Consider the following 17,738-nt stretch of genomic DNA (forward strand, 5'->3'; position numbering starts at 1 on the left):
ATAAATGGTTTCATCAATTGTAATTCCAAAAATGAGACTTCACAGACTCCTGGAACAGACTGGCCTCGTCTATACCGTGTCTGTAACAACCCGTCCCGCTTCCCGCGCTTGCTGATCGCTCGCTTGTCTAGCAGAAACCACGCGGCGTTGCCGCTGCCTACCGCGTGAACTCTGGGCTGGGGAAAGCCGAAGCCAGGCATCAATAAAATACGCAGAAGTGCACAAATATACACAATTCCCTTTCCTGAATGTTCCAGCTAAGATGACACTAAACACAAAAAGGACACAAACAAATATCACCAGAATAAATTTCATCCTGGATACTTTAAAACGCATACTAATCAGCACCACGCATATAAAACAAGCTTCTTCAACAAGACACAAACAAAACACGTGAGTTAGACCGCAATGTGGCAACAGCGTCTACGTAAGCGCCTCTCTTCTGCCTCCCATTCGCTCCTCGTTGCCCAGCAGACGACTTTTTCCTCGTTTCTCAATGGCCCCAAAACTGTCGAGTCATCGCTAGCGCGGGAAACGGGACAGGTTCTAACAAACGCGGTATAGTTCGTTGCACTTTTTGACTCTCTTCGCACTCACGTGTCTAATTGGTTTACATAGCGCACCACCGAGTCGTCTACTTAGTTGATTTGGTGTCAGGTAGTGTATTTGGTGTCTGCTCCATTTGCATTACGTTCTGGTGCGTTGTACAGTGTGGGGTATGGTCACGAGGTACGAGTTAACCAATCAAATGAACGTTTAAAGTAGCAGACAGGCATTTGTTTCATTTTCCGAACTCGAATACTCTGTTTCGGGAATCCCTGGAACAAGCGATCGAAGACAAGTCTGCGCAAGAATACTGAACGCAACTCCACCTGGCGGCTCAGAGATCAGTTGAATATTCTTCGACTGAGATCGGGCATTTTCGAGTCACAAGGTACCGAACGTTGTTGGCGGGACGAAACAAATGAGCGTTTGCTACACCACATGTTGCCAAACGTACCGTAAGGCGAGAAAGAGTCTTCTCGGGCAACGGTGTTGTCAGCACCAGAAATCAGCGGGGGTTGATGGTACAACTGCACACGCTGTCCTGAACGTTTCCGGAAGGACCACCCACAGATCGGAATGCAGGCAGACACACAGTCATATAAAGAAACTGGCAAAAACAGAAGTACGCTTGGCAACGTTGCTTCGGGAGAGCGATGTGATCCCTTCAGCATTTACTTCGCAACTGAGTTTGATGACACACATCGGACCACACGCCAGTGTTGCCACAATCTGAGGGCACAATTTCCCTTTCCAAGGGGTAAAATTTCCCTTTTTGCACCAATTTTTCCCTTCACCTAAGTAAATTGTATAATAATAATTAGTAGTAGTAGTAGTAGCAGCACTATTAGTGGTGGTGGTGGAAGCAGTAGTAATACGTACGTAGTTAAGTATTCCTTTGAATTCGTTATTCGTTTGAATAAAAAATATTTTAAACAATTTTCACATTTCAGTTTCATCACTTCTTGACCAGATGTTCCAGGTTTGAATCTTGGTCAGGAATCCATTGAATCGTTAATCCTCATCGTTACTATTTATCCAAAGATGCATGGAAACAACGTACAATAAACTTAAAGGAGCAGTATCAAGTAGAAATAGTAAAATAAATAACATAAAGATGTGGATATGAAATCCGAAATTAACATAAACTGTAATAATGTAGTAAGATGACCTTAAAATTTTCCTGCAATTGTGGTATTTTTAATCGAAATTCTCTTTTCCCTTTTGGTCCGAATTTCCCTGGAAAAGGGAATTTTCCCTTCATGTGGCAACACTGCCACACGCCCCCTAAAATGATTGGGGGACAGAAAGGGCCAGAAATAGCCTTCAAGGTCAGCCGCCAGTTGGAGTTGCGTTCAGTATAGTGACTCGAGAGGGCTCGACCAATGAACGCCTGAGAGTAAACGGGATTGCGTGGAGGGGGAGAAACGACTGCGGTTATCAGCTGTTGGCAGCAGCGTGTACTGCTTCGCTCCGCCCACTAAATTTCTCCCCTTCTCTCCTATTATGCGCGACCTTGCTCCAGAAATTCCCTGAACAGAGTATAGTTGAATTGGTTGAACACAATTTCCTTTAACTAGCCTGACACGGAATGTACAGTCACGAACACTTCTGGGTTGAAATGATACCATTGAAAGTAAATGGAGTTGTCACAAGCCAGAAGTGTCCGTGTTGGTACCTGCACCACACGTGGTGTCAACATTTGCTATTAAAATTACACTATCCTTGGAACCAAGGAAAACTGAATCCTCCTATACCGCCATGAATATATTTCTAATTATCTCAACGTATATTTTCAGACTTCACCGACACTGCCGAGTACTGGATGTTTCCCTACGAGACGGCCTCGTTTAGATACGACCTGGAGGACGTGTGGGACCACATACGGCCTCTGTACGAGCTCCTCCATGCCTACGTACGAAGGAAGCTGAGGGACTTCTACGGCCCTGACAGGATACACCGCAACGCTCCATTGCCTTCGCATATTCTAGGTCAGTACTTATAGCATACCAGAAGTATATCGGCATATCTCACTGTGCTTTCTTCAGCATTGAGGTGGAGTGCTGAAACGTAGTTTTTTTGTTTCACCAAAAAAAACTGTAATAAAGTGTCAGCTTTTATATAACATATTAATAATTTTCTAGGTCATAACTAATAATCAAGCTTTCTTAAATCTTACGAGCAAATAAGAATAACCTGGTTTGTCAATACTTTTCTCCGCGTGTTATCACAATTTCTTTTTTTGCAGTGAATATTTCAGAGGGAAAACACTTCGCTTAGAAATTTCATAATTAAATGCGTATGTTCATAATTAGAAAAAAACTATTTGAAGACTGAACTAGAGATATTATTTAAATAAGACCTCAGTTTTCGAAGTAACGTAAGAAACTATTAACTTATTAACACGTTACTTTCCTAGTAATTGCGTCCAGTGGCGGCAATTGGGGGAGAGCTTTAGCCCCCCTCAATGTTTGCCACTTTTTCCCCTTCACTAACAGTTGGGCTGAAAAGTTCGTAGGCTAACATAGTAAAAAATATTTTTTTGACAAAATTCGATTTTATTATTCAATATAGTTGCCTTCGAGGGCGATACAACGATTATAGCGGTCATACAATTTTTCGATGCCATTGTTATAGTACGATTTCTCTTTAGCCTCAAAATAGGCCTCAGTTTCGGCGATTATCTCTTCATCAGTGCTAAATTTCTTTCCAGCGAGCATTCTTTTAAGGTCTGCAAACAGGAAAAAGTCACTGGGGGCCAGATCTGGAGAATATGGTGGATGGGGAAGAAATTCGTAGTCTAATTCATATAATTTTGCCATCGTTTTCATTGATTTGTGACACGGTGCATTGTCTTGATGAAACAGCACTTTTTTCTTCTTCAAATGGGGCCGTTTTTTCGTGATTTCATCCTTTAAACGCTCCAACAACGCTATGTAATAATCGCTGTTGATGGTCTGGCCCTTTTTGAGGTAATCGATGAATATAATACCATGCGCATCCCAGAATACTGATGCCATAACCTTGCCAGCCGACTGTTGCGTCTTTCCACGCTTTGGATTCGGTTCATCACGTGCAGTCCACTCGGCTGACTGTCGATTGGACTCTGGAGTGTAGTTATGGAGCCATGTTTCATCCATTGTAATATATCGACGGAAAAATTCATGTTTATTACGGTTGAATATCGCTAAACATTGCTCCGAATCATCAAAACGTTGTTGCTTTTGATCGATTGTGAGCACGCGCGGCACCCATTTTGTACACAGCTTTCGCATGTTCAAATATTCATGCACAATATGTCCAACACGTTCCTTTGATATTTTTAAAGTCTCAGCTATCTCTCGATCAACTTCACTTTACGATCATTTAAAATTATTTTGTGGACTTTTTTGATGTTTTCGTCGGTAACAGCCTCTTTGGGGCGTCCACTGCGTGCATCGTCTTCGATGCTCATTTCGCCTCGTTTAAATTTAGCAAACCACTTCTCAACGGTTGATTTTCCTGGTGCAGAGTCCGAATAATGTTTATCAAGCCAAGCCTTGGCTTCAACAGTATTTTTTTTCGCCAAAAAGCAATGCTTTATTAACACACGAAATTCTTTTTTATCCATTTTTTCACAATAACAAAAGCTGCTTCACTCACAATGCTATATCTCACGAACTAATTATCCGGCAGCTGTGAAATTTATACACGTATCTTTTGAAGGTTAGTACTAAGTAAAAATCACATGGATTTAATTCTAGTAACGCCATCTATGAGTCAGCCTACGAACTTTTCAGCCCAACTGTTATGTTAAACCTTATCTACCAAGGGGAAGTTAATTGCCTCCCCCCAGTTTTGGAACGCAATCGCCGCCACTAATTACGTCAATATAAATGGCGGATCTACGAATGATACTTAGGACAGATTAATACCGAAAGAATTCCCGCCATCTTTTGAGAAAGTTTACTTAAAATTCGCCTCCTCATACTTCTGTTTTCACATAAGAAAACCTTTATTCTAAAGTGTTTTATGTTACCGCATTATAGCAACACTAATAACACTTAAATCACTTATCGGCTTATCGCCTATCACCTTTGCAAACTACACTATGTTACAGTTAAAGCTACTTACTTTCAAAAGTAGCTAGTTACAATTGCGTACAATTTCTCCAAAAAGTTACAAGTGACTAGTTACTTCCAAACCCTTACTTTCGGAAAAATGAAGTAATTTGTTACTTGTTATTTTTCATTAACTTCTAAAAATTTTGTAAAAGGTAAGTGCAAACCATCAACTAAAGTGGCTAAATTCGTTTCGGTTAATTTCTGCCAATTCCTTGTAACATTTAAACAGAGATTTTGTTATTCTCTTCTGCCTGTAGGTAACATGTGGGCCCAGTCGTGGAGCAACATACTCGATATCACTATTCCATACCCTGGGAAAACATTTCTGGACGTGACACCGCAGATGCAACAGCAGGTATGTTTGCTTGTTTATTATTATTATTCCGTAAGGGAGAAGAAATAACTATATATACAGGGTGTCATTTTAATGGCGCCCACGGACCACGGAAACGTATAGAGGACATCAAAACAAACAACTTTTCTCAGTAACATTTTTCTCGTTGGTGCGTCGTTTCGGCGCTACATTCGTTCACAAAAGCCCGTTTTGCCGCCTGAATGCTGGCAACCACACACAACATTTGATTGCATTTGTGACGTCATATCCCGTCGTGAAGCGATGCGTTCCAGGGTTGCCAGGAACACGCATATTCTGTGAAAAATGACATAGCTACAATCAGCCACATTATGTACCGTAACACAAAACGAGAAAACACGTTCAGTAACCTAACAGGAAGTAAACAAACGATACGAAAAATAGTAGAAAGAAAATAGAATTCAAGTGGAAGTGGTCATATCGAATTTTGTCTCAGCTTACATGTCAAATATTTGCAAATCTAGTTACCAAGTTGGCATCAACAATTTAGTCTATCCACTTCGTTCTTCTGATACTAGTTGTCTGTGACACACTGAACAGATGACAAAATAGAAATGAAAGAACTCAAAATTCCAAAGGTAAGCAACAGATAATATAATGTATATTCAGAGCATTATGAGGTGTCAAAAATGATTGAAAATACAGGGATATAAGTAGTAGTAATACAAGCTCTAAGACGACTTTGTGTTTATCTATGCACCGGATACACATGTGATAGTTTGCAAATGTGAACAGGGCAGTATATTCGGCACTGATTCGTAATTAGATTGTTACTGTGGTTGTACTTGTTTTAGCCGTAATGTAACAACGTGAACCTCGGATACTTCCGTTATCAGCGCAAAAGTACCGCATGGCATCTGGATACAAACCTGTAGATATCAACCTTGCAACGAGATTTACAAATATTTGACATGTAGTTGGGTGTAAACAGCCACGTGTAAGCTGTAAGTCCAATAAAATTTATTGATGTTGATATTTCAGATGTAGGCTGAGACAAAATCTAACATTGACATTTCATTTTGAATACGGTTTTTACCATTTCTCATATCGTTGGTTCACTTCCCCCTTCCCCTAAGATGACTGCTGATCTTCTGGCTGGTAGGCTATGATGTTCGGTCTGCTGCACGTGTTTCTCGCTTCGTTTTACAGATAATAATGTGGTTGGTAGTTTGTCATTTTTCACAAAATGTATGTGTTCCTTGCAACCCTACCGTGCGCTGTTTCGCCGCAGGATATGACGTCACAGGTACGATCAAATGTTGTGTTGGGTTGCCAGCATCAAGGCGGCAAAACGGTCTTTTTTGAACGGCTGTAGCGTCGAATCGACGCACCAACGAGAAAAATGTTACTGAGAATTTTTTTTTTGTTTTGATGTCCTCTATACGAATCTGTGGTCCGTGGGCGCCATTAAAATGACACCCTGTATATATACCTGGTGCGTCAAAAAAATGTATACACACTTTGAACTGTCATAGAAAATTTATTTTCCAACCTACAAGGTTAAATTTCTGGGAAAAGAAAGGCTACAGTCCAGTTTGAAAAATAAGTGTAATTTCTGGTCAAACTGAATGTTCCAAATGGCGGTTAAAGTAAATGTTCAAAATGTTGGACTTCAGCTTCGATACATTTCTGAGCAAGGGTCACGTGAGAGTGGTGTAAGTGCTAGTACTGTGCTACGCATTCTGAAGAAAGGCAAGTTGCGTGTGTACATTCCAAGGTTGGTGCAACAGCTAAGTGACGACGACCCAGATCGCAGGATACAATTTTGTGAATGGTTTCAGGAGATGGTTACACCTGAACCGGGCTTTATGGGTAGCATTGTTTGGTCGGATGAAGCACAATTCAAACTGAATGAAACTCCGCATGCTCCGCCCCTGACCCATTTCCAGTGATAGTAGTGACCTGTAATTTTATATGTAACATTGTTCATTCTTTAGACTAATATCCACAAAGTTTCAAGAATTTACAACAATTTTTCTTTTTGTTACAAGTTGATGATCAGTAAGAAGTGTAGCCACATGTAAAAACATGGAAAAATCTGAGGTCCGAGCAGTGATAAAATATTTACTCAAGAAAAATCTAACAACGAAAGACATCCATGCAGATATGGTGGGAACTCTTGGAGACTCTAGCCCCTCATATGATCTAGTGAAGAGATGGTGCCATGAAAAACGGAAAGGACCATGAGACATTGGTCCTTTCCGTTTTGAAGGTACTGTAACTGGAGAAAAGTACCTAACAATGCTTGCTGATTCCATTTTCCCTGCCATTCGTGCAATGTACGGTAATGACAGGTTTTATTATCAACAAAATGGCACCCCTCCGCACTATCATAGGGATGTGCGAGCATACCTGGATCAAAATGTACCAGGCCACCAGTGGATAAGACGCAGGGGACCAACCGAGTTTCCTGCACGCTCTCCAGACCTTACGTCGCTCGATTTTTTCTATGGGGCACAGTAAAAGATGAGGTGTACCGTCGTAAACCACGTAACCAGGACACACTTTGGGATGAGATTCAAGCGGTGTGTGCAGAAATCCCATTGGACACTTTGGTGCGAAGTACGGAATCAGTCGTGACTCGTACTCAGAAATGTATCGAAGCTGAATGCCAACATTTTGAACATTTACTTTAACTACCATTTAGAACATTCAGTTTGACCAGAAAGTAAACTTATTTTTTAAATTGTACTGTAGCCTCTCTTTTCCCAGAAATTTAATCTTGTAGATTGGAAAATAAATTTTCTATGACAGTTCAAAGTGTGTATACATTTTTTGACGCACCCGGTATGCTTATTGTACGATCCCTTTTTACCTCTTTATGCTTACACGACGATGATGAGATGTGATTATTAGATGAAATTGATGAAGACGCTGTAACAATATCCAGGCCATAATTTGAACCATGACCCTTCCGCAGAGTATTACATTTTCCACAATCTACAAAACCCACCCTATCAAATCATTTATACTTCTCTTCTGGCATTTTCTTCCCACAAGATCACTTGTAACTTATCACCAATCATCAACATCCTTGTTCACATCCGAAAAGCCTCCAGTCTTTTTGTGCCGCTCTTTCTAACATGCTCCACCCCACTCCACCTACTCTCACCCTGCCTAACCTACCCAGAATTTTACTTAGGATGCTGGTGAACTCGGAGAGTAATATATCCTGAGAAGAGATCGGTAACACTTTGCAGTTTGCAGCATTATTGCTTAGAAAAGTATTTTAGCCATCGAATCTGTACTTTCCAATGTACACACTGTTTGCAGTGTTCATTCCTTCTGTGCAACGTACAGTCATCGGCATAAAAATGGGACACCTAGATCCTGAAATACTTGCTTCCCTGCAAGGTGTTATGTGCGATGCCTAACTCTACGGCAATAAGTGGATCCTATATTTTCAGTGGCAACTTATGCCGGTGACCGTACATCTACGCAAGTGACGGAATTACCATTTTCTTCCCCAGCAGGGATCCGTAGTAGTCATTTACGCCTTATTGAGCTTTCTCGGGTTAGAAGTAACAGCAACGTAACTTGGAGTCTTGATCTGGGAGGCAGAACATGAACCTCAGGTTCCACAAAGCTTAAAAAAATAGCACTACCTTTAAATTTTAATAAATATTTTGGGGAGCTAGTGCCCGATTGCCTCCGTTAAGTTACATCCAGTGGCGCAGGAACGGGGGGGTACAGGGGTACATTGTACCCCCCTAAATTTTTGAAGGGGGGTACTGTAACCCCCTAAATCCGTAAATCTAATTGTACCCCCTGTATCCCCTTAGATAATAACACTGGGGAACAAAAAAAAGATTTTATTTTGCGGCATAAAGTTTAATAACAGTTTCAGCACACAAAACAGTTGTGATTGCCAATTGTATGATCGGTTCAATTGAATTGACTCCAGTTATAAAAATAAACACACCATGGAAAATGTAGGAGGTAAAATTACTCTACGCTTTTCTCGGTAATATCAAAATTTGATAATGGTCTGAAATTCCCATTAAGAAACTTATTTATTTATTTGTAAATTGTTGCTAGGCAACTTATGAAGCATTGCTAGGCAATATATCGGACACTCAACAAAGCTTAAGGAAGAATACCAAAACATAAAAATGGTTTTAGAAAAAAATTGAATATGCTGAACATAAGTGGCTCGTGTGTGTGGATTTGAAGATGGCGATTTTTTTTACTAGGACAGCAAAGTCGGTACACAAAGTATCCCTGTATCCTATGTTTGTGGGATAGTCGTGCTAGAGAAAAGCATTGGACGATAAAAGTTTGGTCCCCCCGGGAAATATTAGTGGGAAAAGCTAATATCATTCATGAACCGTTGATAGATAAGGACAAAATCATCCTTCTGCCACTGCATATTAAACTTGGGTTGATAAAACAGTTTGTCAAGGCCTTAGATACAAGTGGTGATTGTTTCAAATATATATGCCACACTTTTCCAGGACTAAGTATTGAAAAATTGAAGGCAGGAATCTTTGACGGACCACCACAAATTCGTACACTCATAAATGATGCCAATTTTACAACTTACATGTCTTACATCGAATCTGAGGCCTGGCTGAGATTTGTGTCCATCGTCAAAAACTTTTTGGGGAATCACAGAGCAGAAAAGTACCCCGATATAGTTGGAAATATGTTGAAAAATTTTTAGAAATTGGGAGCTAATATGAGTGTGAAGATAGATTTTCTACATAGCCACATTGACAGATTCCCTGAGAACCTTGGTGATTTTAGTGAAGAACAGGTAGAAAGGTTCCATCAGGATCTAAGGATAATGGAAGAAAGGTACCAGGGACGGTGGGATTGCCACATGATGGCCGACTACTGTTGGAGCTTACAGAGGGATTGTCCTAAAAAGCAACACAGTAGGAAATCGTATAGAAAACTTTTCACATAGTTTGTTACTTCATTGTGTACATATTTTTTAAAATTATTATGATCACATATAAATTTATTTTTATAATAATGATTGTAATCACAAAAAGAAATATTAAATTGTTGTTGGAAGTTCATTTATATGTATGCCTTATGTTTCCTCCATTTTGATTTAGTTGCATTTATTTCATAAATTAGAGCCAATTCAGGAAATATATTATTATATCATTATTCAGCAGCATGAAATTACCCTAAATTAGCTCTCAAACAGTGTGCCGCAATTTCACTGTTCCCCAGTGTAATTTGACAGACGCAAGATGCTACTGTAAAAATAACCTATTTTCAATTAGCTCAACAGAAAAAGTTTAAATTGTTTATAACTTATAAGCATTATCTTCCTTACCACAGAAATTCAAACCATTGTATTGTGCTTACTACACTGACCTGTGTTCTTGGAAACTTCTTTAAGGAGATAAGAACTGTTCAAAATGTGTGTGGAACAGTGACATCAGGTAAAGATTAGTCTACTCTCAGAAAAACACTCTCCAGGCAAATGCTCTTTTGCGTAAGGGGGTAATTTCTTAAGAAACGGTCGCGTCGATTCCAAGATAATACAAATCTTCATCAGACGAGTATATGACTGATCTTTTCTTTTCAATTTTTCAAATGGAATTTTCCGAAACTAAATACTAACACAAAAAGACTAGATACGACAGACCAACTTGGGTGGGTACAATGTACACCTCTTAGGGCCTCGGCGATAGAGCCTCGCTACCACTGGCTCACTGGTAGCGTCGTCGCCTTGTAATCAAGGGGTCCCGGGTTCGATACCCGGTGGAGGCACAAGTGGTTCGGATCCCACTTTAAACTGTAGTTCCAGTCCTGATTAGCCTTACTGTGCATAAAGTGGACTTAAAACACTAACTCAACAACAGCAATGTACACCTCGGAAAACTATACTTAAACCTATATATTAAGAGATTTGCTGAAAATATAGATGTTTCTAAGACAAGAAAAGTCTCTCCTGTCAAATTTCAAGATGAGAATGAAATAAATCTCTGCAAAATCAAAGCGAGACAATACTTGATGTCCGAAAAAAATCTCGTTGGAAACTTTGGTTATCATATTTGAAGAAATTGCTTAAAATAAACGTAAAATACTATGTCTTATTTAGACATATCAAGTGTATATCTCATTGATTTTTCAAATTAGCCGCATATTTTTTTTTATTGTAATTGAAAAGTAAATCCAGTAGTGACAATTACCAGCCTGTGCTGCCCGATTTCATCTATTCAGGATAAAATTCCGTATTTCGACGGTTCAGTGTCGAAACAAGATGTAAAGCAGACAAACGTTATTGTTTGTTATAATTATATATTATATATACGTATATATACGTATATATATTATTATATATATTATATTATACGTTATAATTACATATTGTACGTTGTGAGAGTGGTGACACAATGTATATGTTGTTTATACTAAACATTTCGTGGGTCAGGACGAGACATGCCGCCCCCGTGGCGGAGTGGTTAGCACACCTTGCTACGACGCCATGTTCCCGGGTTCGAATCCCGGCCTGGGCATGGATGTTTGTTAGTGTCCACTTATCAATTTCATCATATCATCACTCATCCCCATCTTTGCAAAATTAGCCAAAAGTGGCACAAAAATCGAAGTAAAATAAAGCAAATCAATCAATCAATCAGGACGAGGTATCTCGCCTTGTAATTGAGGGGTCCCACATACACAGTGCTTTGGATTCCACTTTAAACTGTAGATCCAGTCCCGATTAGCCTATCTGAGCATGAAGTGAATCTAGAAAAAGTTTTAATAAGTTCTGATCCAAAACAGAGGAAAGAATAAGCACAAACAAGAAGGAGGACCTCACCACGCAGGTTAGGTTGTGATAATTTTCGACTCATCTCATCGCAATATCATTCTTGAAATGAAATGTTTCCTAGTCATTAAAACAGAGTGCGATTTGTAATTTTATCAGAGGGACGAGAACTTATTTTTACCTATGAATTAGGTATACTTAGAATTAAGACACTAATTGCTTAAAATCTAATTTGATATCGAATGAAACAAAAACACAACGCCATTTTAAGTTAAACCCTAAAGTCAAACTGTAAGAAAATCAGATGAATGTACGAGAAAAATGAGAATCACTGCAGGTTCTATGGTTTGCCAGTTTGCTTGTCAAGGGCACTGTGATTCTTAGACTTGATCCAACGTCTTGCAAATTTTTCTGTATGAAAATAATGCGCTGGGGGTCTATTTATTGAAAGGAAAAGGGTCTAAAACTATTACATTGAACCCGCTTTCACATTCAATTGATTTTGGATTAGATTCACAAGGTCTTTGAGTGACATGGGAATGTTTGATTGATTGATTTGGTTTATTTTACTTCGCATTTCTGCCACTTTTGGTTAATCGCGAAGATGAGCATGAGTGATGACTTGATGAAGGGACACACAAATAACACCTGTGCCCAGGCCGGGATTCAAACCCGGGAACTCTGACATCGTAGCACGCTATGCTAACCACTCTGTCACGAAGGACGAGGAATTGACTTGGCACCCTAAAACACACGCATGTATCTAGTATATTTAATGCCACTACATACGAAAAGAAACCTTGGCTGGCTCTTCACATTCTCCACCAAAGATTGAAAAGATATAAACTTTTGAGCGTATGATTTTCCTTGCTTGCTCTGAGATGAAGGATTTTGGTTTTGGTGCTTGAAGAGTGTCATTAGGTACAGATAATTAATTATATTACAAATAAATGCTTTGCCATGATTTTTTAAAGATATTGTTTTATACTGTATGTAGGCAAAGCAACTTTAAAATTAAAATGAACTAAATTGAAGTGGAACTCTATAAGTATGATGTATTCAATAATATGGTTTCTATATCCAGTAGGTGGGAGATTCCTGGTTGGGATGGCTCAAGATAGAGGGGATAGGAATACTTCTTACACCCTTTAAATCGCAACCTGCATTAAAATGAATAGATGTATTTTTGTTCACAATTTTCACATTTCGAACTCCTGATTTTCGTTCCATTAAATTCAAAATGATCCCAGAACAAGGTTCAGAGCTTATATGTTTCGGAATTATTATCTGGTCTTATTATCTATTTTTAAAATAATCATAAATCTAAATAAAAACAAAGAAATAAAAATTATTTGTGCAAATTTTGCATTAAATAAGAAGAAATTCGTGTGTGCTGTTCTAAAATGAACCTAGGAAAATTATACCTAGGAATAGGTACCTGTGAAGTAATATATATATATATATATATATATATATATATATATATATATTACTTCACAGGTACCTATTCCTAGGTATAATTTTCCTATATAGTATATATATACTATGGGAGGTTGAATTTTGTACCCCCCAAATGAAAAACGTTCCTGCGCCACTGGTTACATCTATGAACAATAATAAAGAAAGGCGTAAAGAGATTTCTTCCTTGTATACGTGACTACAAGACATAACGCAGCTTTAGTTTTGTACAGCCGCTGTATGAAGTAATAAACGCCGATATAACTTAACGCATCAAGAATGTAAAAAGTTAAACTGAAGCGTAATGCTCAGTGGGATTACGTATGCTAATTTAGATCAATGTTTACTCCTTTCTGTAGATGTTTACCCTCCTTAAGCACTGGAAAAATAAATCAATTATCTCTGCCTTCGTGGCAAACAGGAAGTACTATCTTTTGTAAGCTTTGTTCTTAAAGTGACATATATTTCAGGGTTACACTCCGGTAGCCATGTTCCGCCTAGCGGAAGAGTTCTACCGGTCTCTCAACCTCAGCGCCATGCCTCCAGAATTTTGGGCTGGCTCGATTCTGGAAGAAATTCCAGGACGTCCAGTCATATGCCAGCCGTCGGCTTGGGACTTCTGCAACCGTCTCGATTACAGGTGAGTTTCTGATTTACGTCTTATATAACTCAGATTACGAAAAGAAAGAGATAAAGCTACGCGAACAGGAAATCAGAATGCAAATTAGGATTATATGCTGAATGACACCATAGCACATGAATAGAGAACACACGAAATATATTCTATCAATTTCACATGCATCCTGGAAACAGAAAATACAACTATTTGCTGTAAAATAAAAACGAGTAAATTTTCCCATATTAAATACTGAATTGACAAGATAGATAAAGGTTTTGTGGCTTCAAACATTGCTCTTTTAAAGGGATCCTTTGCACATAATTATTCTTCGATTTTATGATAGTCGAGAAATTTAATTTGCTTTCTTTTTTTGTTTGTTTACCATAAAATAAATAAATGAGCTCCATATGTAATCATGATCAAAGCCGTCATCTGGGCGCACGCGTCAATTGTGAAGAAATAAATATAGGGTGGTCCAAAAGTATAGACACCCGAATAAAAGTTGATTGACATACTGTTGTAGCTCTTACTACAGTTGCATTACTTTCTAACGCAATATTATACTCATTACACTTGTATATGTGTGCGTAGAGTTCATATCTTATGTCAAGAAATATAAGCTTAGAGGTGCTCTTCCATACTCCATAGATATGCCAGCAAAGGAAAGTTTGTTCTCTCTGTGTTCTATTCTGTAACCTTCGTCTTGTCGACGTCAGCGACATCTAACAAAGGTGTGGGAAGGTGCAAGTGTCCTGCATTTCGATTTTGACATTCTATTCGGGAGTCCAAGGAAATATACATTTGGTGCTCTTAGCATAATATATCTCCCAAGTTGCTAAGTCTTCGTAGGAAATATTCATAGGTTTTCCTGCACTAAGTGCAGATGACTCTGCTATATTGTACGATATAGGAATGTTGTCAAAATTTCAAAAGGTTTTAAATTAATTTAAATTTTATTATCAATGTTTCGCTATATTATATTATGCTATATACTGTTGAACAATATTGCTCTGTAGGTGTAGTCTACTATTGAATAAGTTTAACGCTAATACCGTATCATGTACGTAGATTCTTTTACGTCCCTCATAAAGATTGCTGAAAGATGTATAAGTTTCATCTTACATCTCGTGCAATGTTTGTCTTAGCGAAGAAAATGATAACTGTTCGAGCGCAATGTGGACAAATATCATTCTTAGTAACCATGTACTTGCTTTGCAGAATTAAGATGTGCACCAAAGTCAACATGAAGGATTTTATAACTGCACATCACGAAATGGGTCACATACAGTACTTCCTGCGATATAGGCACCTGCCTAAGGTCTTCAGGGATGGAGCTAATCCAGGTGTGTATCTCAAGTATGCCCATAGCCCTACACAATTGTTAGTTTATACTCCCTACCTACCTTCGCAATCATTAAACGTTTCATTGAATTATAGGCGTATATTCAGTTTTTGACACTGTATTTTCAAGTAACGAGGGTAAGAGTTACTTTTACAATCACGTTTTTGATTGAAAGCTCATTTGAAAGAATGGACGAGTTGCCGATTATTTAAATTAAGAGAAAACTACTTTTACCGTCAAATTCACCACCTCAAATGTATTAATCTGTAACAGCTAGGACCTGCATTAGAGTATATAACCGCAGACATTGCATCCTGGACATTGCAGATCTTCTAGTTTCAACATTAATTAACAAAATTATGGTTTTATAAAACAAAACAGAAATAAAATGTTAATATTCATTATCAAGTATAGTTGTTTACTTTGAATGTTATCAACTATTTTCATATTAGAAAGAAAATAGAAATGCTTCCAATTCATACATGAAACAAGTTATACAAAATATATTTCATCTACTAGAATAAAGTCACAGTAAAAGTAACTTAGACTCTCTTTGCATTCTCGCGCCTTGTTGGTTACAAACTGCAACACCGAGCCGTATACTTCGTCGATTTGGTATCATGTAGTGCATTTGGTGTCTTCACCGTTTGCACTACTTTCTGGAGCGGTGTACAGTGGTGGAAAAAAGTTCTTCCCCATAAGACTTTAATGGCAGTAAATAATGCCGGAAGGTTAGGCAACACACATTGCACCATTAGGTGATCGGGTGATTCTGTCTGTCTCAAGAGCAACTCGCCTTTCATGCAAAAGCCAACAGGCACAGGAAATGTAGGAAAGTCACGTGACTTGTCAGGTGAAATGTTGTTCGTCAGAAAATCGCCTTTTCTATAGCCAGGTCGCAGAACCGACAAGAGCTACACGTTATATCTCCGAAAATGATTCCCCTAAAAACGTTGAACGAGACGCTAAAACAATTCTTGCCTTAATTACTGTATGTGCCGCAGTAGCACAGTCGTTAGGGCGTTTTATTACCATGCGAGAGATCTGGGTTCGATCCCCGACGGGGGATAATCGGGATTTTGTCCACCTGTTCAAGCTGCTTCAGTGCCCACCCAGCGTCGTATAAAGTGGGTACCTGGAGGAAACTCTGGGGAAGGGCCAGGAGCGTGGTGCTGATCACTTCATTCCCACCTTCGGCCTGATGAAGAAAGCGTTGGGCCCCAAGTCCACTAACTCCACACCCCCTATACGCCTTCATGGCTTGGTGCAAAGCACAAGGTAGGACTTTGCTTATTAATTTACTATACATCCCGATTTTGTCTGAACAAAACTTCCCAATCTCTACGTGGGCTTTCTTCCAAGTTCCGTAGGGATGTGAATAGGCTCCAATATTTCTTGACACAATTCATACATGTTATATTTCCTTATAAGAACAACCGCCGATATATTTTGTGTGCGTGTGTGTAGGAGGGGGGGTATAATCCAAACATGTGAGGTGATCCTTTTCCCACTACTCACTCCATTCTCAGAAATAAATCTCAATTCCACACACTGAATATGCAGCACTTTCTACATCTTAGCATGCAAATATCTACATAGTAGCAAAGTAATGTGTGGAAAGAGAAAAATTAACGATTTGTAACGGCACTCTGGAAATTTTTTAGTTTATTTTTTTTCAATTTGAACTGACATTCATAACATTCATTAACAATCCCAATATTGACAAAAGAATAGCTTAGTCGTTCTGCTACTTTCAATTCTTCATTATCGTAGTCACCGTAACTCTCTCTCTCTCTCTCTCTCTCTCTCTCTCTCTCTCTCTCATCCTTCCCGATGGCGCTGTAGTAGAAGAGTCGCCTTGTAATCAAGGAGTCCCCGGTTCGATACCCGGTGGAGACACAGTGGTTAGGATCCCACTTTAAACTGTAGATGCAGTCTCGATTAGCCTCTGGGTGCATAAAGTGGACTTAAAATACCAAATGAAAATAAAAATAAAAATCACCGTAACTCTATACAAAGCCAGAGGATCAATTTTTGAAACCTGTTGAGGATTAGATGTAGCATTGCATTCGTATCATTACCCATCATCTTCATCGTCGCGATTATCGCAAGAGGTAAAAATGCGACACAAAATAACCCAAACAGAAGCTTGGAATCAATCTGAATATTGGTTACGTTGGATACGTGGTAGAATTGTTTTAAATATCACTTCCTGTGATGTAATAGGGTTTTTGATTTAGTGTTGTCCACGGGACGAGACGGGACAGGCTTTTAAAAATTCGAGACGAGACGAGATTGACCATGTGTCATGAGACAAACGAATATTTTCGAGACGAGACAGCATTTCCACGAGACTCCACGAGACGAGACAGGCCAAAGTCTCGTCTCGTGGGCAACACTATTTTGATTAGAGACCATTTGTATAATACATATCGTTGTTGCGAACAATTAGTAGTTTCACGTTCACCACACTCTTCGGTTGTTTAGAAATCGTAAGGAAGAAGGATCTCTAAATTTCCGCTTTCACATGTCAGTGAAACTTTAAAATAAGTTCAGTGTAGGTCACA

The 17,738-nt window shown here is 38.9% G+C and overlaps 1 protein-coding gene across 1 annotated transcript in view; it reads left to right on the plus strand.

Moving 5' to 3' along the window:
• Nucleotides 1-17,738, plus strand: part of LOC145978164 (angiotensin-converting enzyme-like) — a 153,431-nt gene that overhangs the window by 125,617 nt on the left and 10,076 nt on the right. Inside the window, exons 18-21 of the mRNA XM_083110602.1 lie at nucleotides 2,343-2,534; nucleotides 4,904-5,001; nucleotides 13,681-13,850; nucleotides 15,048-15,172. Coding sequence (XP_082966728.1) covers nucleotides 2,343-2,534; nucleotides 4,904-5,001; nucleotides 13,681-13,850; nucleotides 15,048-15,172 — 585 coding nt within the window. The remainder of the gene's footprint in view (nucleotides 1-2,342; nucleotides 2,535-4,903; nucleotides 5,002-13,680; nucleotides 13,851-15,047; nucleotides 15,173-17,738) is intronic.

The sequence above is a fragment of the Lepisma saccharinum genome, chromosome 24, assembly GCF_977018435.1.
Source record: "Lepisma saccharinum chromosome 24, izLepSacc3.1, whole genome shotgun sequence".
Classification (NCBI taxonomy): Eukaryota; Metazoa; Arthropoda; class Insecta; order Zygentoma; family Lepismatidae; genus Lepisma; species Lepisma saccharinum.